At 42.8% G+C, this 27724-nt stretch overlaps 2 protein-coding genes across 8 annotated transcripts in view; one reads left to right on the top strand and one right to left on the bottom strand.

The window, feature by feature from the left end:
• Positions 1 to 27724, bottom strand: part of LOC125751747 (homer protein homolog 2-like) — a 426913-nt gene that overhangs the window by 113209 nt on the left and 285980 nt on the right. The window lies entirely within an intron of this gene.
• sh3gl3a (SH3-domain GRB2-like 3a) lies at positions 151 to 27523 on the top strand. Of its 6 annotated transcripts, none has more exons than XM_049030971.1 (12): positions 151 to 400; positions 588 to 661; positions 20786 to 20854; positions 20993 to 21065; positions 21472 to 21615; positions 22261 to 22394; positions 22837 to 22995; positions 24059 to 24162; positions 24277 to 24401; positions 24876 to 24908; positions 25420 to 25473; positions 25681 to 27523. In XM_049030971.1, the coding sequence occupies exons 2-12, from the start codon at positions 617 to 619 to the stop codon at positions 25884 to 25886; spliced, it is 1146 nt and encodes a 381-aa protein (XP_048886928.1). In that variant the 5' UTR covers positions 151 to 400; positions 588 to 616; the 3' UTR covers positions 25887 to 27523. The 6 variants fall into 6 exon arrangements, with proteins under 6 accessions (XP_048886928.1, XP_048886927.1, XP_048886930.1 ...); XM_049030970.1 differs by having other exon boundaries at positions 329 to 460; XM_049030969.1 differs by lacking the exon at positions 151 to 400 and having other exon boundaries at positions 498 to 661.

The raw sequence follows: 27724 nt of genomic DNA, 5'->3' as shown, positions 1-27724 counted from the left end.
ACGTTGTGCAAAACAAGTCAATTCTTCAGTTGCAGAATGGGAAAGAAAACAATAAAAATGTCAGCTTTCTTCGAAGATCTCAACTTATTTGGCAATGGTAAACGATCGCTCTCTCTCTGTTTTCTTTATTTGGAGAATAAAAACATCGTGTCGAAATTAAGCCAGAATAGCCTGCCGTTTTTCGGGGGGAAAACGCTGCTTATTCTAGTAGAATGGGTAAGTCCGTTATTCCGCCTCTATTCTCTCCGTCTTCCTGGGGTATGAGGTCGCGCGACCCAAGCCCAACGTCGCGCTTTCTCCGGAGCCTTTATTTGCCTCAGCACGCCGCTCTCCGCCAATCGGCGTCGACGCAGGGCCTGGGCCAGGATCGCGCCTCCCAACAACTAGCATTCAGCGTTTGGTACGTCGCGGAGCGGCACTCGTTCAGGGGGGGGGTCTCTCGGACATGCAGAGAAAGCCTGTAAGCCGTCTCAGCAGCATCAACAACGCCCCCCAAGAAACCCCCCCCTCCCCTCCCCCTTTCCATTGTCCGCCAGTTCAATTTTTTATTTTTGTTTTGTGCGTGTTTCTTCTTCCCCCCTCCCCAGTCTGGCAAGGTGTCGTAAAGATTTGAAGGATGTCGGTGGCCGGGCTCAAGAAGCAGTTTCACAAAGCGAGTCAGGTAAGCAGACGCCCCGTCGCTAGTTGGCAGCTTCCCCCGTTGCTCGCTTGACGTTTTTATCTCATTTCGCGTTTGTCGGGATGGAAGCCGACCGTCTGTGGTGTGTCGGGTTTAAAGTGCGCGGTGTTTTGAGAGATCCCAATTGCCTGGCACGCGCTCCAACGGCGTAGCTGAGGCGGCCCCGGGGACGCGCCGTGCGCGCGCTGCTGCTAAAGCGGCACTGGGCTCGGTGATGGTGATGCTGCCGCTTTATTGCCAGTCATTTATTTAGCCTGTTATTCGCTTGTGCAAGAACAAAGCTCATAAACTTATATTTCTTACGTGCGGATGCTAGTTACACTATTAGCTAATTAATATTAACTATTAATTAATATGACTAATTAACTTGATGAAAGTTGGGGGAGCCGGTAAAGATACGCCGGACTTATGTACTTTGTGCGGTAGATAATTAGTTTATACTTGGTGTCATTTACAGTAAACGGCTGTGGACTGGCCGTCTTACTTGGTCATATATTACAGGTGTACAGTTATTCCGCGCGCACTTAAATTCAGAGTCTTTTACATTTGGAGGTAATTTTATTATCGTGTTAGTGCCCTATTTAAAATGAAATTATTTCTGATTTGTGTAGCTTGAGGTTCATTGGGATCTGGAACTGTCTGGGTGTGTGTGACAGAGAGAGAGAAAGAGAGAGGGAGACAGAGAGAGAGAGAGTACCTTCCTCTGGGTGGAAGTTTGGCAGCCTCAGTCTTAGTTGAAGAGTTTCACTGTAATCATGATTTGGCGAAAGGATGGTGTTTAATGGCTTTGATCAACTGGTTATAAGAGCAGATCGGTTTCCAACGTGTTTTCGTCCTCATTTATGTAGATGGGTTAGACGCCCTTTCGTGTCTTTGTGTTCATCTGTTCTTTCTATAGGTGTCTTGCCTTGCTGAGAGAAAGCCAACATTTTGATATTGCTCAAGAGGGATTTGGTGCACTGTAGAAAAAAGCAAGAACTAAATTGAAAGTGGCAGCCTTTTGAGGAGGGAAAACATCCTTTCCGTTTCTTTGAGACTCACTCTTAAAGCTGAGGTTCAGGAACCATACAAGGGTCAGTTGTGGGGAGTGTAGTAAGGGTGATGCAGTCCTGACCTGGTGCATGTCACTCTGAAGGTTATTGTAGCAAAACATTTTGTCCACGAAAACTTGAAAAATTTACAGACATTCAAGAAATACAAAGATAAGCTCTGTAAGGCCTTCACAAGGCGACTTGCTGAGTTTACATTATTATCCTGAACAAGGTCTTGATAAAACACTTTTGACACTCCCAAGTTCCACAGTAACGTGATACTTCTCCATAGATTTCTCATGGACTGAGAATAGTTTCTCCAGCATCTTGAAGATGCACATTTGCACATTTATGAATATGAAATGTGTTATTTTAAGCACTCTGCACCCACATCAAGCTGAATTTCAGACCTGATGGGTGAAATAAATTACCACTTCTATGCATTCATTTGCTTTTTCTATTACAAGTGGTAAAGGGTTAACCCTATGTTGTTTTGATGAAAAGTTATTTCCCAGTGAACGTTAACTAATTAAAAATAAACAGTTTGAATCATCGGTCCTTCACTGAATGTTGTGACCAGACTCACTAGTATTTCGATGCTATTGCGTGACATGACATTAAATAATAGCTGAATTACGTGAATTAAGGTTAATATATTAATATAGCGGGACTTTTAGCACACAATGCTATATGCTACCAAGTCATGTTTGGATTTTCATATCCTGGTGAGAGTTAGATGGATTTTATACCTACGGGAGGTTCATAATTTGCAGAGTGTTTCATTCAGTGTGACCTTACAGCTTTGAAAAAATATTTAGTATCAGTCTTTGCCCAGGCAAATCGTGGAAAAGCCGTGGAAAACACAGGCATGTAAAAGGTAAGGGAAGGTGTCCAAGCAATCATTTGCAAAAGAAAACAAAAACATTTATCATTTATGTCAGGAAAAGATGGAATCGAAAGAATAATAATTTCTAATAATAATTTATAATTTCAGGGCGTTATTATAAGACTGGTTCATTTTGTACAATACAATACAGTACAATGCAAATTGTAACTCGGGTTTTGATTAAAATGTTGTCATGAGCCATGACTTGTGAGATAGATAGATAGATTTACTAAGTCTGTAACAGACTACAATTTATATCATTTTTCTATGGTGCAAGTTTAAACTAGTTTGTTGTGTAACTGGCCTGTGATGGGTCTCATTCACGCTGAAAGCGCCTTCAAATTGTAGTGACTCATCTACGAAAAGAGCTCTGGAGGAAATCGTTTTTCTCCTTTTAGAAATGGTGGTTTCATTAGATCTTTTCCCCTTAAAGTGTGAGCTGTAACATTAGTTGGAAAACCTTTTGTTCTTTTAAGGACTTTTAAATAATATTCTATCCTCATCATATTTCACAGCGGAATGCAAATTGTTTATGCTAAATATAACTGATAATTCATATTAAGCAGCGCATCAGCTTTCACAAGCTTTTGCTAATGATCATTCAGTGTGTGGTAGAATGACTTTCTTTCCGACAAAGGGTCAGCATTGGCCTTTCAAAGTGACCTGTTGTGTTAACCACTTTGTAGTTCTCTTTGGAAATTTACATGACAGCATTGCCTGTAATTTGATATGTAAGATTGGGCTTAGCTGGGAAACAAGCAAAAGGACGATGTTCTAGTAGATGAGTACACTGGATTATTGAAAAACTGTGGGATGTCTAATTCAGTGTAACACACAGCAAACCAGCATGGAGCGTTATATTAATTGTCCCAAATCCCAGTTCCCTGCTCTGTTTATGCTGAGCCTTAGCAACTGGGCTGGCCTTCATTTGTTCCCGCTGAGCTCTCTGTACTTGTGACCTTGATTTGTCTGGGCGAGAGCCGGCACATCGGCTGCACAATTATTGAGTTGTGTTTCCTTCTCATTCATTTTTTATTTTTTTTTACTTTAAAAACATGAATACAAGTCTGTTCATGAATGGTGCCAAGTAACCAAATCTGTTAAACCCTAAATAGTTGGGTGACTCGCGGTACCGCATCATTAGGCGATAAGCTGTCTGTGAAGGGAAGGTACCTGGTGAAGTGCCAGAAGTTTCGACAGGATTTACGATAAAATAGTTGAAATACAATAAGTAATTCCATAACAGAAAAATCCGTTTGGAAGGGGATCATCCCCAGTGCCGCTAAACACACATCTTGGTGGATTAGTGCTGTAGCACACAAACAAATGCTAAACAGAAGTTTCTTGCTTTCCTTCAGCTTGGCAATTTTCATTCAGTTTGGTCATTTAAAACAGCTCTGAGTTAGGGTGCTTGTACATAAGGTCTTGGAAGCAACTGGCTGTACGGTACTGTGAACAGGCTGGGCTGGGCTCCTGAAAGTCTCCGTTATAGGTTGTCCTGACTCGCAGTGGTGTTTCCGAGCCATCGCTGTGGCCAGCTGCATTGTGGGCTATCTCTCCTAACGGACAGACTGTCTCTGCTAATGGACAGACCGATTTGTGCTGCTTGGCGATGCTATTTAACCGCGAGCCATTTAGGGTTGGAATGAAAAGGGCAGAAGAGGTTCTTATTCCCAAACTGTGGAGTTTCCTACAGTATGCATGGTGTCAGTGCTGCAGCTGTAAGGTGGCTACAATTGTGGGCGTGTGTTCAGTTTCTGAAGGTCCCAGGTTACAGGGTTTTTAGATGGTTTGGTTAATATGCAGTTCCAGTCAATATATGTTTTTCTTAGATATATATATAAATATTTTGGGCTTACCAAGATGGCATTTAAATTGGCATTAAATACACCACAGGACATTAAAAGAAAATCTGGTTATAGTGTTAAGGTTTGTGTGGTGGCTCAGTGGGTAGCGCTGTATTCTGACACGTGCAGGCCTGGAAGCTTAATTCCTTCCCGGACTTTCTGCGTAGAGTTCGCTTAATCTCCCTATTTTCCCCAAGCTTCTCTGGTTTCCTCTTGCGATCCAGAAACATGTGATTAAGTGGATTGGTGTCTTTAAGTTGCCCGTACCATGTGATTTTGTGTGATTGCGTGGCTTTTGAGGGACTGGCATCCCGTCCATGAATTCTTTATGGCGGGGTGGATATATAATAGGTGATGGACTAGAGTGATGAACTTTTTTGCAGTAGACCTGCGCTACTGCTGAAATAAACTGCTCTCTTGGCAATTGAAGAGTTGCCTGTAAATGGCAGGAAGCAGATATTAAAAGTTTAATGTGCAGGATTTGGTAATACTGACTACTGTAGTTTTTATAAGGAAGTTGGAACACCCAGGGTTTCTTACACCTGTCCACCCATGTGTTTTCATGTATGTGCAACACATGGTTAGAACTATGGTGCTTGAATGTGGAATCAGTAACTTGTATTGAGAACAGAAAAAAAAACATTTTGCTCTATCCTTGTTTTCACAGCCACCAGGCAGATCTTTTTATGAATTCCTGTTGTGGAGCAGAACATTCATTTTTTCCTTATGTGCCATGAAAAGGGAAGTGCAGTGGGGGCTTTTGGTCCCCATTAAACATGGGGGGGGGGTACATTCCACTGGAGGTGTAAGGCTCACGCCCAGGAGCATAGTGGCACTGTCAGATTTGATTTTACAAAAAAAGTCTTGTTTTGACACCATTTGTGAGCAACACCCACTTGGTTTGTGATATCTGCTGATATCTTGTGATATGATGGGAGATTTCTTTATTTTCTCTTATATCCTCTATACAGTGTCCCGAGTCGGCAGTACTTCTCTGATGTTTCACTGCCTGTATTATATGATGCGGTTGCTTAAGAAGTAACATTACTCACCTCAGTTTCACTACAGATTTCTGGAACTCAAGTTAGCCTGTTATTGGTATTGGTAATGTTAGACAAAAACACATTGGCTGTTGGAATAGGCCAGAATTTCCCCACTCATATTTGCTATCCAGCCTGATGGAAACAATGTCTTCCACTAAGACGATGACGTGCTTCGTTTTCAGAATTGGACTGTGTATGAAGAGACACTTGCAATGGAATTGGAAGATTAAAAAAATCTTTGATGCTAGCACACATCATCCTGAAGTCTGTTCAGGATATGATTTTGCCTTATGTGGCCTCATCCATTGATTCAAATTATAGTTTTCACATAACCAGCTGGCCTTTCTGCAGACGTGAATTGTAACAGTAAAAACACAAAAGAGGAATAATGGAAGTATTATGTAAATTGCTGTTAATTTTAAATCCCATTCCCATTGTCCCATGCGACATCAATTAAAGAATGTGTGTTAATGTTGGTATGAATTAGCCCAAATGTGTTTTGTTTTTTTTTTGTGGTGAAGCAAGTAGTTTAATGAGTGCTGGCTGTAATCCAGTGTTAACCCTGAGCATTAACCCATAGCCCCGTAGGGTGTCGTTTTGTTTTAATAAAGAGGCTAATGCAGAAAAAAACCTCCACAGGGTTCAGAAAGTACTGTGTGTTACTAAGGCTATTTATCCTGTTCTAGTTTCTAATTTTTTAAATCCCAGTACAGTATCGTACGTTCGACAGGCTCCTTATTGGGTAGCAGTTTGTGAACAGAAATGCTCATTGCAGTGAGTTATAGTTCCTTACTAGCGAAAAGTAAACACTCAGATTTTATTTATGATTTAAATGAAACCGCTTATTGTTCCATACACTTATTCAAACATGGTGAGCCTGGAACCAATTACAGAAAGGACTCAACATGGGGTAGGGAACGCCCAGGATGATGTTCCAGATGCTGTATTATGGCAACGTTTAAATATCAATTTTAACAGTAAAATTACGATACTGTGAAACCAGTCCCATTGCAGTCCCAGAGCGGCAAGCATCCCTTAAGCAGAACAGCCACTGGCTACCATGCTGAAGGCAGCTGAAGTATGGAGTACATTGTGAGAACTGTTACAGTGACCCAGATTTCAGGCGGGAATGCCAGCCATGATCCCAGATAACCGCAAAAAAAGTTCTCGCATTTAAAAAGATGTAAAGCCAGGAGTTCCTCCTGCATGGGTCACTCTCCTGCCTCATTAGACTTACAGACAGAGTGTGGGTGATGTTGCTGCAGCTCAGCTTAGAATGCTGAGGTAGAGATGCTCTTTGGGGGGGGGGGGGGGGGCGGGTGATAAATGCCAGAATGGAGAGCTGAGCGGAAGAGAGACATGCTCAAAGGGTGTATGGTTCTACAGTGGCACCATCAGATAATCCCTCGTCACAGCTGTAATTCTGTGCTGCTCGAATCGTACAGGCCTGATAATTGGGTCAGCTGTCAACATGTCATGCAGTTGCTGCGTATCACGGTTATGTGGCTCCTCTACACTTCTGGGCATGTTCCGAATGAGGATGAGTGCCTCACTATAATGTGTTTTATCTACTTATGTTTTTTCCCATTCGTGGCTGTGATTTGTGTTGCGTTAAGTGCGCTCTTCAGTTCTGTACTTCAGACGGAAACATTCTGATTTGCACTCTGAGATTCGTCGTGAATCTCAATCTGTAGGCCCAAACTCTGGTTGCTCTCTCCAAGTCTTGTCTTTTGGAAAAAGCTTAACATATGAATCCGTTGGTTAGAAACAGAGCACCTGTTTTGTGCTTTTAGTTTGTGATTATCATCAGTATAGTTCAAAATGCCCTCAAGGATGTGCCAAAGCATGGATGTCCTTTAGCTTCTAAAAGTCTGAAACGACGCACAGCCAGTGCCTTAGAAATGCGCTTCTTTGATGTCCTGGTTCTCATGGCTGTGTGTTTGACCTACAGGTGTTACGCTCCGGCTTGTGGAAACAGGAAAACTGGTGGGAGGCTCTTGGCTGTAGATGGTGAAGCTGGCACTGCAATTCACTGAATATGTTTGGAAGTTTTTTTCCACGACAAATCTTTCCAAGCTTATTCAGTCTCCAGATTTCCAGTATCTAGTGGTTGATCTAGGAAGAGGGCTTGCGGTGGGTCATAAATAATTTGACTGCAGGGGTCCGTGTGTCAGTGAATCACATTAGCTTATCAGGTGTGATTTTGGTGTGTTTGTTGTGGTTTCAGCAGATGGTCCATTTCAACCTCATCTGTCTGTTATTCTCAATATATTCCACAGTAAAAGGAACATGAATCCAGGAAGTGGTATAAGAGCCCTGACATTGTTGTCATATTATTACAGCCAAAGTCATTTTAAAAGCAGCAATTTTAGCCACTGAGCAGCAGAGATAATTCGGGATTATAATCGCTTTCTCGGGAAACAGAAGTCAGGTGACCCGACGCTGCAGAAAAAACGTTGTAAACGACAGTATTGGTTTCCTGACTTTTTTTTTTTTTTTTTCTTGGCTATTTGCTCAGGAATGATGCAACTATGTGTCGGTGCCCTGTGAAATGAAGGTGAAGGATGGTGTGCCTCGCCGCCTGGCGGGCTGGGCATACAGACACCGAATTGCCCGCCGTGTAACACCTGCCGCCGAATTTGGCTGCTTCTATGAGGTTGTTTGCTGGGTGTCCATACAAAGTTCAACAGAAACATTTGTTAGTGATTAGTGCTTAAAAATGAAAGTGTAGCTCTTAAGAAAAGGGAAACTGTGTGTCCTCAGAGGGGCTGGGGGAGATGGATGCTGAGCACTTGATCTTTTGCCGTCTCTCCCAGTGATTTTCACCTGAAAACTGGGCTGCTTGTGGCTCTGAAATATCGTTACATTTCCACACCCAGAAGTGGTTCATGTAACCAGGCACTTTCAGTCCAACTGTCACATTCCTTGTAAATCTTAGGAAAACCAAACTACGCTTTTGGTGTTCTGTTTTAAGTTAGGTCTCTAACCCTGTTACAGTTTGTTTATAAATGGTCTGTGGTTTTTCAGTTTGTATTTCAAACCCACTGGCTTCCTTCTACCAGCAACACAATGTCAGCATTTATGTACTGGAAGGCATATACGTCACTATCAAGTAACGCAGTGTTAAAAGTAAACGCCTTATATGTTTTTTGTACACACATATATTTTGCAGACTGTTTGGACATTGTGTGCTGTACAGTTACCAAAGTACGGTTTACTGGAAGAGAAACACCCCCCCCCCCCCACCTTGTACTTAGAATGTAGAATGAACTTAGAAGGCAAATGCAGGTATTAAACTGTTAGAGAAATACACGCTCAGAGGATGATTTTTTCCTTTATACTAAAACGCCACATGATTAGACATGATCAATGGGGTGTGGTGCTGCCTCAGACCAGCAAGTACTGATCACACACAGCATCAGTAGGAGCTAATGGCTTCTTTGATCTTTTGCAGATGTACAGATGCCGATTAGTGATGTAAGCTCTCAGTACTCAATTGTAATAGAAAGGACTGATGCACATGCTTCTACTTTGTGAGATTTGAATAATGGTGATGAAGTGGCATTTCTCTTGCTTTCACTGATAGGTTGCAACCCCGCAATAGATGATGGGGGAATGAATGAATGTTGCTTTCTGGCTTTGGTATGTTTATCCAATAGCATGCAGACATTCAGGGCAAGACCATAAAATTGAATTCTTTTGTTAGTTTGTTATAATCGACCTGGATTTGTAACTAGGGCTGTAATAGTGCCAGTACTGTTCAGTATGTTTTTCTTAGCTCTGGCTGTAGAATCATAGGACAGCAGCAACATAGAAAAGAGACGACTCACTCCTGACGGAGACGTATAGTGTGTACAAATCCCCATAGGATGTTCGTAGCTCCATGAAGACGCCGCTGTACGATTGCTGAAGCCGCTGCCATGGAGCAGCACTTAGCTGACCCGTGAGCTGAGGACTGACGTCAGAGCATCTGTTTGGATCTGATCAGCGGAGCTAACGAAGCGGGATCTGCTGGACATCAGGGAGGGTTAGCAGGTTATAAGGCGCCAACTGTATTTGGAAGACATCATCTTTTTGAATTCCATTCAGTGACCCTGTCTTGTTCTGTGTGTGTGTGTGCATGCTAATGTGCTGTCTGCTGTGGTGTACAAAATTAATGCAAACAGACCATTTTATCATATGAGTATTCGCACAGTAATTAGTAGTGTTATTTGTCGCGTCCTGTCATTGCAGTAAGGATATGATGGCATAGAAAGAGCTTGCTTCTTTTCGCTGATGCGCTCTGCTTCTGTAGCAGGTCCGTGGCACGCACAGGCTGGGGAATGACGCCCTTGGGACCCGGGGATGTTGATACTGCTGCATGAGGAAGGAAAGGCTGAACTGAAAAAACAGCACAGCCAATCACAGCTGCTCTCCTGCAGCAAGCATGGGCTTAAGCTGGACTGAAAGGGCCAAAAAGGGCCACACCTATGAGGGAAAAGCCCAGACTCTGAGGAGAGCTGTACACCATGCGAACTCATACACAATGTACAGGGATTGATTGGTATAACTCGTAAGAGCTGATGCATTTGGTATCATTGCAATTCTCACCTTTTCAGGGGCAATATCAAAGCATTTAATTGTGTCTGGTATTTTAAGTATGAATATCTTTTACAGTTCACTTGTACTTGGGTCATTGATAAATGCTTGTATCCGTGTTTTTTTTGCCAATGGGGTTCTGGTTTCCTGAGTGGCTTTGGTGCAATTCTCATCTCTACTTGATGACAACATTTATCTTGGAGCTGCAGAGAAATGCAATCTTCTGCCTTCAGTAACCACATTATAATGCTGACTCTCCGGCAGCAGACTTACGATCTTTCAGTCGCTGTAAATCTTACCCACCCAGCTGTAGCGAGGATCTGTAGTCTCAGAAGTCAATGTAGGTCTTAAATGGTGTTTTCAGTACGCTTCTCAAGCTTTTCTCTGTAAATCTTACCCACCCAGCTGTAGCGAGGATCTGTAGTCTCAGAAGTCAATGTAGGTCTTAAATGGTGTTTTCAGTACGCTTCTCAAGCTTTTCTCTGGAAATCTTACCCACCCAGCTGTAGCGAGGATCTGTAGTCTCAGAAGTCAATGTAGGTCTTAAATGGTGTTTTCAGTACGCTTCTCAAGCTTTTCTCTGGAACGCTGAATCTCTTGCTGTGGCTCTCCCCCCTTCCTTTCCATCCTGGTTGTTTTATAGCCGACGCTTAGGACTGATAAATATCTAAAAACCTGGACCTGCTTGGATTCTTTGCCTGTGCTTGGGATCTCATGGAAAAATCCGCATATTCATGAAAATGGTTTTTAAACACACAGAAGCTAAGCTGTATCTTTTCACGGATGTTTTTTCTCCTCCTGCCGCTGGACCTCACTGGACATCTGACTGATCGTGTATCTTTTGGAGTCTAATGGCGAAGAGTCTTTTGAAAAATTCTTGTAAACCTATCTGATAGGTAGAATATCTTCATTTAAAGTAGAGATGCATGATACAGCAGTTATATCGCTATTGGCCGATATTAGTCGAAAATCAAGACTTCAGCGTTGGCCTGATGTGTCGGTCTTGCTTGATATAGCCCGTCGATATTTGGACTTTAGTCAGTATTCTAAGTTAATGGCAACAGAAGCTAAAGACACAACTGCTAAAAAAAAATAGAGATGATTGTCCAAAGCAATCACCCATCTTCTGTAATGGGGGATGTAGGATTTTGTTGCTTATTGACCTTGCTTTAGCGTGCCAAGTCTACGCTACTTCGTGTCATTATACGATGTACTTGCTCGACACATTCACGGAATCTTAAGTAGTAATGTCACCAGTATCAGTTTCACTACAAATTTGTGGAGATACAGCTGCTTATCTGTATTTGTTATCGGTCTTGGTGATATTTGACAAAAATATATTGGTTATTGTCCAAGTTTTACACAAGTGTGTACTACTGATTTTAAGTATGTATTGAATTTGCTTGCCTCTGGCACTCTGTGACTTCTTAACTGTTGGCAGCTAAATACATTGGTGCCTGTATTTAAGCTGTAGGCCCCCCCCCCCTATTCAAATCTGGCCCTCGATTCCAAATCCAGGCCTTGTTTTCAAGTCCCAGGTAGTTAGCTTAATAATTTCTGTCTCTAATTGGCCAGAGGCTTCACAACTGGCTCTCAGGTAAAGGAAAGCTGGAAAACCAGTAGTACCCAGCCCTTGAGGACCGTGATTCGAACAGTCCTGCTGTCGGGCCTGCGATTGTAATATAAATGCTTCAGTATTTCTTAAAGTTAAAGGCTTTTATCTTTTTGCCAAAATGTAGAGCTATTCTGTGCAGATGAGGGGACTGTAAACTGTGAATAGGAAACATTAGCCTGTATTTTCTATATTATTTATGGATACATTCAGTACCAGACACACATGCTGTTGATCCATTAATGAATCATCTGTAGTTGGGAGGTGGAGTGGGGACAATTACTGGTTTATAACAGGAACTTAATGATTCAGCATCTATTTGTAGCAGCTCTACAAACAGCAGATCTTTGAAGTATGAATTGTATGTTTTATTCCATGTGTTTAATACTGTAAATGAGGATTGTAGGTGCTGTCTTGCATGGACACACTTGGCATTGCTTGTAATTGTGAACCTTAACCTGTGAACCATGAACACAAGCATATAGGCTGTGAATGAGTGCACTGTTGCTCCTTCCGTGGGAGTGAAGTCATTGAATGAGTCAGTGAGCAGTGTTGGGCAGTGACCCTTGGTCTGATTGCTGTGTGTGTGATGGTATGCTTCCCTTAACGCTTTTGCTGCAAGAAATTGGGTGTATTGCTGGCCAGCATGTTGAAGAACTGTTGCTATAGTTTCTTGATTCTTGAGAATGGAGATTGTGTCATCATCATCCAGCACATAAATCACATGCAGAATGCAGGTCTTTGCAGCTTTTATTTGTTATCTTACACTTTTTTTGTATTGTCAGTATAGTTCAGAATGCCTTCAAGGATGTACTAAAACATAGACGTCCTCCTACCATGGAAGTCTGATCAGATGCACAGTCTCTGCCTTGGTAATCTGCTTTTTTGATGTCCAGGGTCTCTCGGCTCTGTGTTGCTGTTATATATATTTTTGCAAATAAAGGGTAGCTGAGAAAAAAAAAACTTTAGCTTGTGAAATATATGTGTGCTGATTGGAGCAATCTGTACTTCTTAATTTCAGCACGTGGCTGTAAAATAAGTGCCCAGTTAAGTTGATCATTTTCGAAATATTTTCCATCAGGTTCGCAAGGCTGTATACAGCGGTTGTGATGGTCTCCTGCTACCCAGCTAAGGATTCTTTCAAAAAGCAAATAAAGAATTTGGCTGTGAGGAATGTGGACAATAAATTAGGCAATACGAGCCCTTAAGAAACACTGCCATACATGTACAGCAGCTGTATTTGTGATGTGGAGAGGCTACTATTAGCCATGTTCACGTCTCGCCTCAGCCCAGCTGGCTCATGTATGTCTGAGTCTGTCTTTATTCCGCACAGAGCGAGCTGGGTGTCATTATTAGAGAGCGAGTAAAGAAATGAGCATGTGAATTAGTTGCTATGACAACTGAAACCCCAGCGAATCCAGCTCCGTACCCTCGCAACGCCTTTTACTGCCTGACAGCTAATTGATCAGTTGTGTGTGTACACTGGGAATGTCAAACATCAACAAAGCAAACCCCAGTGAAGGTAAAGCCCGCTCTGTTTTACAACTGTCCAGATTGTTCAATGTGCAGGAAGCAGCGATGCTACGTGTAAATCTTAGTTGCCTTTTTAACATTCTTTGTTCATCTGCCGCCTTACAGTAGTTATTGTCTTCAGTCTCCTGGAAACTAGAACATTAAAGAAGAAAGAGCTGATCTTCTCATTGCGCTCTGTGAGCTGCTTATTCCAGGGTATTGAGAAACCAAAAAAAATGTACAACCCTTTGGTTTGTGCGCATTCCTTCATGCCGATAACACAATTAGTTTTCTTGACCAAATGAGAGTTTGTTCAATCCTCCCCATCATAACAACACATGCTGTCAGTCTGTTGTTATTGGAGCTTTTCTTTGTTGGTTACAATGTGCTATGACGTCATTTGTTAGATAGATAGATAGATAGATAGATTGTTGTTAGATAGATAGAACTTTATTAATCCCTCGGGAAGGTTCCTCTGGGAAATTCTAGTTTCCAGCAGTAATATGCTGGTGTACTGCTGCTGGAAACTAGAATTTCCCAGAGGAACCTTCCCGAGGGATTAATAAAGTTCTATCTATCTAACAACAATCTATCTATCTATCTATCTATCTATTGTCAAACTAGCTACAAATCCGAGCATTTGGTTTTGGTTATTTAAAAACCCCACCATGGTCCTCCGCTGTCCCATCAGGGCGCTTTTGGTGTTTCTTCAGAAATGAGTCATATCAGTGCCTGGAAGTCCACTTGTCATCCTGGTTAAAATCGTGCTGAAATTAGGCCTGCTACTCATATATCCCTTGAGAAATCGCTGAGATCTCTGAGCTAATTTCCCTTGGCTGGGCTTTTCCCTCTGACCCAGTTGGTCGGTGCTCCGTGAGTTCCAGCCACAAGCACAGATTTGAGCCGGCTGGCTGCGATTGCCAGGAGCTACTGGGAGCCACGAGCCGCGGCCAGCTTGATCATGCTTGCCGTTGCTATGCCCGTACATCTTGGGTTCCTGGGGTACTGCCATAATTAGCCGAGGGAGCTGTTTAGTGGGGCACCTCAATGAAGGCGCATTCGGGGGCCTAACTGCAACAGCGTCCCAATATCTGTCCTCCCTCTGGTCGATTTGGATGAAATGAGAACAGCCCTGTGGTCTTTTGGACTCCAGCAGATTCACTCTAAGGTCTGGAGCTGCTCTGCATGGGGCTTCAAGGGGAGAACAGCTGAAGAGGAGCTGGAGTTGGTTCTACCATCCTAGCTGCGTATTGATTATTTATCAGTCCTGTAAAAAGGCTGCAGTTCAGTCAGTTTCCCCTAGTGTCGAGGTTCTCGAATATTAAATAAATCCATTTAGATTCAGAGCCACTAAACCTTTATGGAATTTCCAGAACTTATTGATGATTCATTGACATTGATAAACAGAGTGACCAACATCCATATTCAGGGTGCATCCAGCACGATTTCTGACTTAAACAGTGTGGCCTGACACTTGTGCACAGAAGCTATTGCATGTCAGGTCATAATGAAGCAGCATCCCTGCAGTTCATTGCAATGCTGGAATGTAAATACAGCACGTCTTCCAAGGAAGTGGTCACGGTTAAATAGGATTTTAACGGTACAGAAAATTTATGGTTCAGTACAAACCTCAGTTTTGGGTTCAAGGCTTGGGCAACTTATTATACTAGGAAATTATTAAAAGTGCACGCACAGTTAGGAATCAAAGACAATGTGCTGTCGACATGTCTGACAAGTCTGGGATCATACGAAGTTTGGTTGCATATCTGTAGTGAATATCACCTTGTTTGTTTGTTTGTTTGTTTGTTTGTTTACTTACTTACTTGCTTTTTTTAGCCTGTCCTGAATTTCCTCTAAAAACACCCTAAATGCCACTGAGAGCCTAACCTGCGGAGGCTGTTTCTGCCGTGCTCCAGTCGTCATGGACACTCATCCCTGATGAGTTAGTGTGTTGGATCCGTTTCCAGTAGCATACACAAGTTTGGTGGCAGGCAGTCTTGGTCTTATCAACGGCTCTTTCAAGTGTTGGTTGAATTGCCAATGATGACTGACCAAGAACAACTCATAAGATACCCAGTGTTTTCCATGCTAAACAGCTACTTGTGAATTTAGGTTCCTCCCGTGTTAAGACGTGTATTTGTTTTATTATGCATTCCGGGCCAAAAATGATGTATTCAAATGGCACATGATGGATTTGTGTATTGTTACAGCCCTACAATTAAACATTTTTATGCTGATACTCAGGGGTGTTTCCCCTTTTTAGCTTGCCTCCACAGATTTTTATATTGCCAAAAATTGATGCTTTCCATTCAGTTCAACTGCACCTTCAATTTTAAAGTGTACTTGTATGGTTAGGTATATGCCGTATCTTTGTATAGAGGAGAGAATTCCTTAAGCAGATGTGAGGTTCATTGTACCTTTTTTTTGCCAGACAACTGACACTGAAGCACAGAAACCTCGAAGACAGTGATCTTCCTCATATAATGACAAATGGGGATTTTAATTGTGTATTTTGTAGGGCTGCCACTAACAACTATTTTTCTATAGATTACTCTGTCGACTATATTATCAATTGGTTGATTAATCTAAGCGATCCATTTCCCTCCAGAAAATTCAACTTGAAATTCAGTTCATTTTATTTTGATGACAACGAACTGTCTGCCATTGCAGGGCATTGGAGAAAGGATGCCGTTTTTTTTTCGGCAGTATACTGGCATTATTTTCGGCTACAGTTCGATTAGCAGATTAGTGGTACATGCCTAAAAATATGAATAAGATGCGTGTTGTGATGCCCAAAAGTTAGTAATCTGTATCAATTTGGCGTGACCACATGCTTATAAATTAGGTTGGTGGAGCACGTCACATGCGACACAAACGATAAGCGCCGAAGTCGTGACGAAGGAAGGGACAGATCAGCAGCCACAACATCTTTTTAAAGAAAAATCAATAGTATACAGTTGTGGTTAAACATGGTAAAAACATGTTGGTGGTGTTGTGCTACTTTAGTTTCAGTTGTACTTTACGATAACGACACTGGTCCAACTGTCAGTCAACGTAGAATAAGCCCAGATTTTAGCCTAAATGTTCTCTTGAACACTTATCCATTAGGGATTCTAAGGTAGCAGGTAGTTGCTTGGACAAGAAGTGTATTTAGCAGCTACAAGGACAAACGATATTAAAAAGCTACCAAGTTAATGCTAATTTAATAAACATAAATAGACAGGACTAAGGGTGGCTTTGCTCATTCTGGTGGTCCATGACACACAATAGCGCCTGTGTGTTTTCTCTTCAGGTGCTCACGCATAGCTCTCGTGCCCCTATGGGACGCCATCGCACTTTGCACAGTGTAAAACCACCTTTTTGTTTTGTGATCGTTTGAACTACTCCTATAAATACATAGTGATATGGAAGGAAAACATTTGTTACACTGAATTGAAGTGATTTAGAAATCATGAAGGTTAATAATTTAAAAAGATGACTTGAAAAATTTAAAACTACTTGAAGTATTGATGTCAACCCGTTTTCAGCGTCGACATCATGAACTGCGTTGACTAATCGCACCAGCTGTAGTATTTTGTGGGTTCTTAGATCTTTTGTTCTCATAAAGTGTGTTCATATGCAGAGTGGGCCTGTGTTGTAAATGCTTCCCTTCTGAAAGAGTAATGGCTGTAACTATGTGAACCTTCATCCATGTTGTCGCTGAACATGCTGGGGAATTTGTGACATTAAGCATGACAGTGAGTGTTTCAGTGTGTTTCCCTCCCGCATTTTCTTTTCAGCTGATGCATGATGTCAGCATTCCTCTTTGTGGTGGGGGGTGGGCGGGGGGGTTAAGCCGCTGTTTTCTTCGTAATCCCGCCTCCCTGCTCAGGAATGCGGTGACATTGGCTTCTGGAGGCTTGTCTGCGGGAAACTGACCTCTGACCTTTTTCTTGTTAGAAGTCGTCTTTCTTGATTATTATCCATTGTTTCTTAGATTCAAATTAGGGCTGCCAGTAACAGCAATTTTTTTATGGATTCATCTACTAAATATTTTACCGATTGGTCGAGTTAATCTAAACGATTCCTTTTCCTCCAGAAAATGAATTAGACCGTTTAAGTTAATTTTAAATAGTCAAAAAGAAACTGTATGTTATTGCACGGCTTTAGATAATAGACGCCGGCTTTTCAATGCTATACGGACATTATTTTCGCCCTTGATTTAATAAGCAAATTAGTAGTATTCCTAAAATATTGAGATGAAAATTTAAAATTTTTAAATTAAATTAAAAAATTAATAAAAAATTAAATTTGTGTAAATAAAATTTTTATTTTATTTCAAGAATTACTTTTTGATTGAACCCTGTTTTCTGATAATTTGAACTATTCCCATAATTATGTAGTGACATTAAAGGCAAACATTTGTTATAATGAGTTGAAGCGTTTTAGAAATCGTAATATTTTCATTAAAATATATAATGGTATGTGTCGATTTAAAATTTTCATGTCGATGGCTTTTCTTTAGCGTCGACGTCATCGACTTTGTCGACTAATCGCGGCAGCCCTAATCGAAATGGATAAGGTCAGAAAAAAGAGTAAGACAATAACACAGGGTCTCGCTAAGCAAATATCACCTCCTTTGTTCTCATTTTCAAATGTCAGTAAGATAAACTTGCATGAGAAAGGAAGGCTTGTGTGTCGCTTTTCTGCTACAGAAAGTGACCTCGTCGTGGTGCAGGGTCTCGGCAGTGACAGGAGGAAAACCTTGAATAATGTCTGGTTCCCATTCTGACCTGAATGAGGACGTGATCGGAAGGCAGGGGCCCTTTCTCTCTGCTGCATACCTCAGTTTGCGTAGGATGGAATGGCTTCCTGTTCATAGCGTAGGTCACATAGCAGTGCTGCAGGCACGGTGCCCTTCACATATACTCAGTGTTTGCCGGCTTTGTTTCATAATAATGGCCTTTATTGCAGAGCCTAGCTGTACGAATCTGTAGAAATTGCAAGTGTTGCCTTAGAGAATTTGACAGTGGCATGTTGATACTGGTTTAGTATCTCAGTTCTAAATTAGTGTCTTTATTATTTATTATTTCTATATTTACAGTTTAAATCAACAAACTTCAGCTCTGGAAAATTGCATATGAACTTGTAAGATGTAACGGTTTGTGAGGGTGGTGATTGATTGTGGTGTCAGATTGATTTTGGTGTGTGGCTCCAAATGAACACTTTCTTTTTGTTATCATGGCTGTGCTGCATAGGAACCTGGAGTGTCCTATGGATGGGGCGTATGATGGTCTCCTGGCCTGCTGCTCCCTTTTTATAAAGCTGTGAATATTTAGCTGCCGTCATTTTGCAATAGCAATGCTCTGTTCCCCAAACCAGATCTTGTTTTTAACGCCTTGTGGGAGGTGGTCTTGGAAAACACGTTCGATAATATTATAAGTATTGTTAACTATATGGACAAGGACAGTTAAAACACTTCCAAGATAAACCTTAGTTTTTCCTGGGATTGAAACACCCGCCTGAAGCAGCGATTAATTCTGGGGCAAGTTTATCTCAGAAACAAAACCTGAGAGCTTTGCAAGTATATGAGGGGAGAACATTGTAGAAGGTGTAGAAATTGTTTTTCCAGCAGATGAAAATACTGCATGTTTTTATGTTTTAGGGGGCCTCCCCCAGTGATTTGCTGGTCAGATGAGGTTGTGTCCTTGAGCGTGTTGTCTTGACTTGGACAAGGAGGTCCAAAGAATACACAATGGGTGTTTCATCAGGTGGCTTAGATGAATTGGCTTCTTTCACTCGTATCACCACGGTGATGTGTGCTGTCAGATGCATTCCTATAAGTCTGTGGGTGGAACTGTCTGAACAATGCCTCCCTCCCTCCTAGTGTTTCACACCACCTTCATTTAGCCTGCGTAGGGTGGCTGCTGGTGCACATGTCAGAACAGGGGTATACTGACGCAGCCAGGACACCTGGGGGAATTCCCGGCCCTTATTTGAGAAAAATCAGGGAACTGCGAACGATGGCCGCAGAGTGGCTATATGCTGCAGGGCACTGAACGCGTATCCTCATGTGATGCTGGAGCATATGGCCCTCTGTGGGCACGTGACTGCTCTGTCCACATCAAAGAGAAGTGGTCGCTGTTTGCCTTGCTGCAAAAGAACTGAACCCGGATGCTCTTTCATTTCTCTGCTCTGTACCTAGCAGGGAGCATAACAATCAGGTTAAATTTAGCCTGCTTCTGACACTGCCATGCGGTTTCTGTCTCTGCTCTGATGTGTCGGGTTAGTCTAGATTTTTATTAAAAATGTTCCCATTTTTCCTTTTCTTTTCACTTCGCCTCTGTTGTTAATTCAGTGGAAACATGTGCGTTACTTTTTTGAGCTCTGATTATTTTTCTGAGAGTCCTGTGAACCCAGTTAGAAAGTACAGAATTCTTCCTGTTATAAAGTACGTAAAAATCCCATCTGAGTCTGATCCTGCCATCTCTGAGCTTTGCGTTAATGTCTGTCTGACTCTACCTTAATCTTAACGTTGTCCAGAGTTGTGTCAACTGCATTGATAGTTCACCATAGAAGTGCTTGTGAAATTAAGGCACTGTATTAATCAGGAAGTTTGGCCAAATGCTGAGAAACCAGGAGATATTCTGGGGATGTAGAGATTCAAGAAGCCTTGGAGGGAAGACGGTCCCTGTTCCCTTGGCAGTTTTCTGTGCCAGTCCCAAGGACGTCGACAGCAGGGTACAGAAAAGGAAGACCAGGAAGTCTACAATGTACAAATATTTTTGGAGATGGAAACTGAAGCCTGCGCTTGAAGGTTTGAGATGCCATCTCAGTGAGGTTACTTGAGGCGGGACCAGAAGTTCAGCTCGCAGTGTTGGGCAGGTCAAGTTTTACATTTTTTGCATGGCGTAGGTGAAGATTCTGTTGGGTGCAGCATCAGAACGTCTGTATTCTACATCAAATTCTATATTCTATATTCTCAAAAGTCTATAAATTCCACTATTATCCTAGGTAGTCCACTGACCTTGGGGCATGACTTTAACTTGTCATTGCAGTATTTCACACATCATCATTAGAACACCGCATAGGCCAACACGCCCTCTCAATACCTCTAACCTTCATGGCTTCTTTGCAGGGCACTGGCCTCCAATAGACACAAGTAGTATTATTGGAAGTGTTTGCTGCTTTGTAAACATGCAAAGTCCCCCCGATGCAGTTTTGGATGTCTATGCTGTACTGCCATGTTTATATCCATCAGTGATTTGACGGAGCTTCCTTTAAATTTAATCAGATGTCGAAAGGAGCTTCTGTGTTGAAAGGCCCAGTTTGAAGGCCATGTATGCATTTCACAAAGGAGGGCCAAAGTCATTGTGGTTTTATGTATAAATCACTTGTGTTATTGCCACAGTGCGTGGCACAATGAAGGCATTGTTCCACTGTGCAACTACTCATTCATTCATTTGCTGCTAAGTTACCCCTCTGGCTGGCCAAGGCTTTGCTGGTCCTGATGTTTCTGAGATCATGCTACTCAGGCTTCCCTGGAGCGTCTCACCCCCACCAGCGACGGCAGCCCGCTGGTCACCCCTCACGTCATCTCTTTGCCTTTCGCTTCCAGCTGTTGAGCGAGAAGATAAGTGGTACTGAAGGCACCAAGCTGGATGAAGACTTCCTGGAGATGGAGAGGGTAGGAAGACATTTCAAGATAAGCAACCACTAGTTCACCGCAATCAAATGTTCTTCAAAATTGTATATTAAGTCTAGGTAATGCTAGTGCTGTTTAATTGATTTCCAGTGTTTGACTGGCGCATTACTTCCCTTTTAGAAAATTGAGGTGACCAATAAATCTGTCGTTGACCTCTTGTCGAAAACCACAGAGTATCTCCAGCCAAACCCAGGTACGCCAGATCCTGTAATATTACTTTAGCTCGGTGTTTCCCATTCCGGTCCATGGGAACCCACAGACGGTCCATGTTTTTCCTCCATTTTTTTGGGAGCAAAAATGTGGACTGTCTGGCAGGGGGCTCGGAGGGAGTGAAAACATGGGCCGACTGTGGGTCCCCAAGGACCGGATTGGGAAACTGCTTTAGACAGTTTTGAAACACTGACACATTTCAAGTTCTTTTGCTAGCAGTTTAATTAATGCAAAAAATTAATGAAAGAGTCTTCACAGTAATGGATAAGACCCTTGTTATTTTAGTGTGTTATTTCTCATTCGTCAACGGTGTCAGTCGATACCAAGCCTGCCTTTCGCCTGCAGACAGTAGTGCTGTGCTCACGCACCGAATGTGGATGGTTTGTCAGCCTACAGAGCCAAACTGGGCATGGTGAACACGGTGTCCAAAATCCGAGGGCAGGTGAAGACCACAGGGTACCCGCAGACTGAGGGCCTCCTGGGGGACTGCATGCTGCGCTATGGGAGGGACCTGGGCGAGGAGTCCTCCTTCGGTGAGTCTCCTCAGCAGGGGCGCGGGGGCCTCCTTTTGGAGATTCCTTTGGGGCTCTGGGTTGCCGTAATGCTTATCAGGCTCTTTCTCTGAGGTCGCTGATGCCACCTTGTGGACAGAGCATTTATTACACAGAAGTGATTGGCAGCTTGTTTCTGACTGAATGCAGCCATCAGTCTGTACTTCCGAAATGACATGCAAATAACATGCAAATAACATGCACGCTGAGCTCCATACAGCCCAACAAGTTATGCTCAAAAGGATTTGTGGTTTAATTTAATTGCTGAGCCTTACGTGTGTCTGTTGGAGGCCTGTGTTCTGCAAAGAAGTCATGAAGGTTAGAGGCATTGAGAGGGCGTGTGGCATTTTTCCGTGATCTAGAATACAATGCCATTTATCTAATGTGATGTTTAAGCAACACTCAGGTTGCTTAAATCTTGGTGTGTAATAAATATAGTTCTGATATTAATGAAGCGATGACGTAATTATGTCTATTTTTTTCATTTAGATAAATAGGTATGGCTGCAGTAAATGTCCATGTTCTGTGTCATTAAGTTGTGAGCCCCGCCATTCTGTCGGGGGGGGGGGGGGGGGGGGGTTTCTATAGGGAAACCCATCCCATCGTCTCCATTTGGTCTCCCATCAGGGTGCGCCTTGGTGGACATCGGCGAAGCCTTGAAGCAAATGGCCGAGATCAAGGACTCTCTGGACATTAATGTCAAACAGAACTTCATAGATCCACTGCAGAACCTACAAGACAAAGACCTGAAAGAGATTGGGGTGAGACTTAACAGCACCTTGTATGTGAGCAGGAATAAGACCCTGTAATACCCCTCTGCTTGAAAAGCAGTTTCGGTAACTGAGAACCGCACTCGGATGTAAACATAAATGCAAATCTATACAATCGTTTTATATATATATATATATACACGCACATGTCCAATTTAAAGATAAAAACTGTGAAAAATGTTAAAGATTTATTGAGAGAAATATAGAGATCTTTATTGTGCCATCTTAATTACGTCGGGCATGTATTGTACATGCAAAAGGTGCGATAGTCATACCTTGCAAATATCCAAAGTGGGTTTGGGAACGGAAATGTATGATTGGTTTAGGAAGATGGGGAGGCATGTACCAAATCATCAGGCAGCCAATCACAAAGTGCGGTTTTGAGAGACTGGTGTAAATACAGGGACTCGGTGTGCTGTGTTTCCTCACACAGCATCACTTAAAGAAACTGGAAGGTCGAAGGTTAGACTTTGACTACAAGAAGAAGCGCCAGGGGAAGATCCCAGATGAGGAGATCAAACAGGCTGTGGAGAAGTTTGAGGAGTCCAAGGAGCTGGCAGAGAGGAGCATGTTCAACTTCTTAGAAAACGACGTGAGTGCCGGCGACCCATTAACTGTCATCTTCCATTCTCTCTTATTGCACAGATTACGTTAATGGACTAAATCAGGGATTCTTAACCTGTTGATCGTGATCCGTTTGTGAGTCGCAATGTAATTCCAGAGGGATCGTGAGAGTCGCATAATGTGGTCACTCTTTTCCTTTGGTGTTATATAAGGATGCGTCGTTGGATAAGACTGCGATAATAAAATGAGAAACTTTGATAAAATGTTGATAAGGAACATTGCTTGGTAGCGCACACGAGCTTATCAGAGCACAGAAACAAACAGGATTCCAGCCAATCATGTGGTAGCCTTTTAATAACAGAACACGTACATGAACTGCATGGTTGGCTAAGTTATCGGAGCCATATGCTACTGCTTCGGTAGCATGACGGAAAGGGTGAGTGTATGTCCCTCAGAGCAAACTATATGTACTGATGAAGGACGCGACGGCTCAGCAGCCACAGCATCATTTAAAAAAGGAGATCTTGTGGATGAACACGAAAATGTGGGCGGTGTGGTGGTACGTCGGCAGCTTAAAGTCCGACACGCAGCACACTGCAGCTGTGCACTGCAAACATGTGCCAGTTAAAACTTATTTCACCATTTGGCACTGCCATCCAGACACATACAGTGTACTCAAAGTCACAGGCAGCAGCAATTAACATTTTCTATCTCAAGTATGGGACCCCCGCCCTCCTCCCACCCAAGTCCCTGATGATGAAATGTGCTACGCTGTGGGGTGAATTGGATTTATGTTTCAGTTTTTTCCTTTTTTTGCAAATGAAATTTAGCTGTTAGGTCAATCTGGGACAGTTACTAACTGTCCACCATAAAATAAAATAAAATAAAATAAATACAGGACGGGTTACAAACTCTAAACATGGGTAGCAATTAGACTTCAGCATCGAAAAGTAATTTAATGGCCCATAAAGGGCTGGAAGCTCAAAATGGTTAAGAACCACTGTACTAAAACATACGGGTACGGTCTTTTTTTTCTCATACTGTGTGCCTACAGTAAACGTCTTCAGTCATGCCTCTCATTGTTCCTGCAGGTGGAGCAAGTGAGCCAGCTGGGTGCCCTGATACAAGCTGCTTTTGAGTATCACAGGCAATCCCTAGAAATCCTGGAGGATCTGAACGGCAAGTTACAAAGCAGGTACGAGCCTCGGGCAGCGCCAGCTTTCCCATCTCGTTCTCAGGGCTCACGTAGATGACGATGTCGGTTTAAGTCGAGAGGTCCGTAATAGCGCCCCCTTCTGCTGCTTTTCAGGATAGCTGCGGCAAGCAGCCGACCGAAGAGGGAGTTCAAGCCCAAGTCCATAATGACCAGCATAGAAGCCACTGAAAGCTCCCAGCAGAACGGACTGTCATACAGCTCCTCAGTCAAGGCCTCAGGTACTGCATCTCACCCGCGTACCCAAACGCCTCAAAGCGCCGCCTCAAAGCGTCACCTTCCGCTGCCCTGTCCCCTGGGTTCCTGTGATGATCTCTTAGGTGTAATTAGTCATGCACAGACCAGGGCAGGCTCTGCTTTGCTTGGGCCAGGCCCCGGTCCCTTGCGTTTGTTATGGAACATCAGGAAAAGATGTGAAAGAACTTTCTGGGACGGATTGAGGGTGGGGCAGCCGGTAGGGAGCGAACCAGCTCTGCGAGAATGAAATGGCAGATAACAGTTGGTGAGATGAACTGTAGAATATCGCCTTAGATCAGTATTTTATAATGGCTTTAATTGTTATTAACCCTTTGGCGCAAAGATTGCCAAGCAAATGAAAGACATCCGAGCTGAAAATCACTCAGTAGTCCAGAATGGCTGTTCATCATGAATTTTGTGTTTTTATGATTTATTAATGTGTCCGTCCTTCATTGCAGATGTCCCTAACAACCACACTATAAATGGAAAAAGTAGGTATTTTCAAAGCGCAAGGATTAACCTGCTTTGTAATTAGTCTAATTACTCAGTGACCTTAAGGTCTGTAGAGTCCTTAAAGGACTTAAATTACATCCTGATTTATTTGGCTGTTACTTCCCTAAATGAAATGGGAATCTAAGTTTGATGCTTATCTTGCACACTGCTCTACACTTATTTTAATGCTTGTAGCAGCATCTGCAATATTACGTTCCCAGCAAACACACATCTGTTTTTACATTTTTCTTTTTTGTGTCTCTGGCTGCACACCATACAGTACCAGTATAACTTGAGGGACACTAATTCCATGTGTTTGCATGTTTCTTCTGCCCCCTTGTGGTGACATTGTGAAACACCTACAAAATAACATTAGAACACTCCTATTTAAGTGTCGCCATGAGAGAGGCTGAGTGTTTATTTGTGTCAGTGGGAGATCAGCTCATCAGCTCATGCATGTCTCTGTTCATCTATTTCACTGCACGATCTCGCTGTTTTGATCTCAACCAGCCGAACGATTCATACCCAGGGCCCCCTCATGGTCTGAAAGCCCCCACAGTTGCCGTAAGTAGACCCCAGTGCAGTGGCACAGTACCCATAGCCTCAGTTTACCCCCCTCCCCCCACCACCGAGCCACGCTCACGTTTCTGATTTAGAATTTGCTGGCTCCATCAGCCAAGTGTCTTGTAACTAACTAACCACAGTGAAATGGCTGTGATCTCTCTGCTGGAGCCCAGTGCTCCCCTCGTTGACTCTGCTGCCCCCCCCCAGAGTCAGACGTTCACATGGACCAGCCGTGCTGCCGGTCGCTGTACGACTTCGAACCAGAGAATGAGGGCGAGCTGGGATTCAAGGAAGGCGACGTCATCATTCTGACCAACCAGATAGACGAGAACTGGTACGAGGGTATGATCAACGGGGAGTCGGGCTTCTTCCCCATCAATTACGTGCAGGTCCTCGTACCTTTGCCACAGTAACGTGCGGCCGTGGACTCAAGCGCACAGAGCTGGTCTGTGACGCCTCACCTGGGCAGAGCCTGGCATTTCCACAGGCTCTTAAATGTCCTATTTTTCAATATTTATTTTGTACATGGAACTGCTTGTGGTACAAAGTGTGTACAGTATACCTTCAGTTAGTCTCATTTGCTTGTTATATCGCATATAATGGGTGGTATATCCTGTTGCCGTCTTTGTACATTTCCTTCGAAAATGTAGATTTGATTTACCTGCCTGCCGTGGTCTTAAGTGTTTTTTTTGAAACACAATCTTAAACTGTGAGTATTTGAACTGAACTTTTATGAATGTCCTTACCGAGTCCTCTCTGTTTACGTCGTACGACTTACTGTGTTGCGAGAAATCAAAGTGAGTGTTATGAGCTGCTTGTGCAGGGCCTCTGATGTAACGGTGCCCTCCATTCAAGTGCTCTCTCAGTGTCCCATGTATTGCACTAAAGCTTCACTCTTTATTCCCCACCATGCATGTTCTCCCTTATCAAACATTGCACTTTCTTTTCTTGCCATAATAAGAAACACGTATGTATATTGGTCACATTTATGACTCATCTATAGGGTAAATATAGAAAATGGAGATGGTTATAGACTTTGAATTCTATGTTTCTGGTGAGAGAATTTTCTTGCTACCCCCCCCCCCCCCCCTTTAAACGTCTGTCAGTCTGATAAAATCACAGACAGGAGATGTTAATAAGGTGTCGGTCGCCGTCTTGCCTTCACTCTGACAGCATGAGATTTGCTGGACTTTATGGTCGGACTGACTGGAACAAAATGGGAAACAAAGTACAGGAAGAAACGGGGAACATAAGGATTCAGCATAGAATGTATTTCCTGAGGAGAAGTTTCTGGAAAAGCCCGCAGAAGAGGAAACTGTAATTCGCCAAATGTCAACACAGTCTTTTCAATAGCATTAATGTCACGTGTACGTTAAAAACTGTAATTAAATGAGTTTTTTTAGCCTAACATTCCCTCTAGATACATGCAGACATCCAGAATCGTCAGGATTAGATACTACAGTCTCTTTCACATCTTTATTTTGTTTTTTATCATTACTGGACCAATTAAACAAGAAACCAAATAAGTTTTAATGACATTTTAATTACAGGGAAATTCATGCAGGTATTTCAATACTGTTTACTGGTAAGGTGTTTGAATTAGTAAACACAGTGCTGACTTTATACCAAACCCAGGTAAATGTTTTTCGAGTCATGGTCCAGATAGCCCAGGAGCGCAGGGAACCTCTCTGTACACTTTTAAACCTCTGATGTTGCAGACAGAGAGAGGGGAAAAAACCGTGATGAATAACGTTGCGTTAGATTCCATTTATCTTTGACGTTCTTTGGTGGTTTAGTGACACAGACTGGGAAGTGGAAACTGGGGCCACAGGTGACTCTGAAGTGTGGGGCGCAGATCCTCCAGTTTCACATGAAAAACTTCTGGTTTTGTCCAGTCTGCCTGCTCCATCTCTGGTCACACTGCATTCGTTTTCCTGCAGACTTGATTGAAAAGTGGCCACATTTTGTTAAAATGCTAACTTTTTGTAGGTGTTTTTGATGACTACAATGATATGTATGTTACATAAATAAAGACACTTTGTTGGCCGCACTGGTGCTTCATTTCCTGTATCTCCGCTGGGTTTCCTTTGTTTTACTGCCGTTCAGGGTCTACAGATTTCACCACATGTCTGCAAATGAAATTACAAGTGAAATGCTGGAGGCTCTGGTCTGTAAACTTGGCTCAGGTTTACTTTAGAGCAGAGGCACTGAGGTTTTCACTGGCTTAAGACTTACACATTGTGAAGCTGTG

Source organism: Brienomyrus brachyistius, chromosome 11 (assembly GCF_023856365.1).
Source record: "Brienomyrus brachyistius isolate T26 chromosome 11, BBRACH_0.4, whole genome shotgun sequence".
NCBI lineage: Eukaryota > Metazoa > Chordata > Actinopteri > Osteoglossiformes > Mormyridae > Brienomyrus > Brienomyrus brachyistius.
The sequence above is the reverse complement of the archived record's forward strand: the minus strand, read 5'-3'. Positions and strand labels throughout refer to the sequence as shown.

Coding starts and splice junctions, on each gene's coding strand:
- sh3gl3a (XM_049030971.1), top strand. CDS start 617: ATGTCGGTGGCCGGGCTCAAGAAGCAGTTTCACAAAGCGAGTCAG. Junction 22,996..24,058: donor TCAACTTCTTAGAAAACGAC/GTGAGTGCCGGC, acceptor TTGTTCCTGCAG/GTGGAGCAAGTGAGCCAGCT. Junction 25,474..25,680: donor TGAAAGCCCCCACAGTTGCC/GTAAGTAGACCC, acceptor GCCCCCCCCCAG/AGTCAGACGTTCACATGGAC.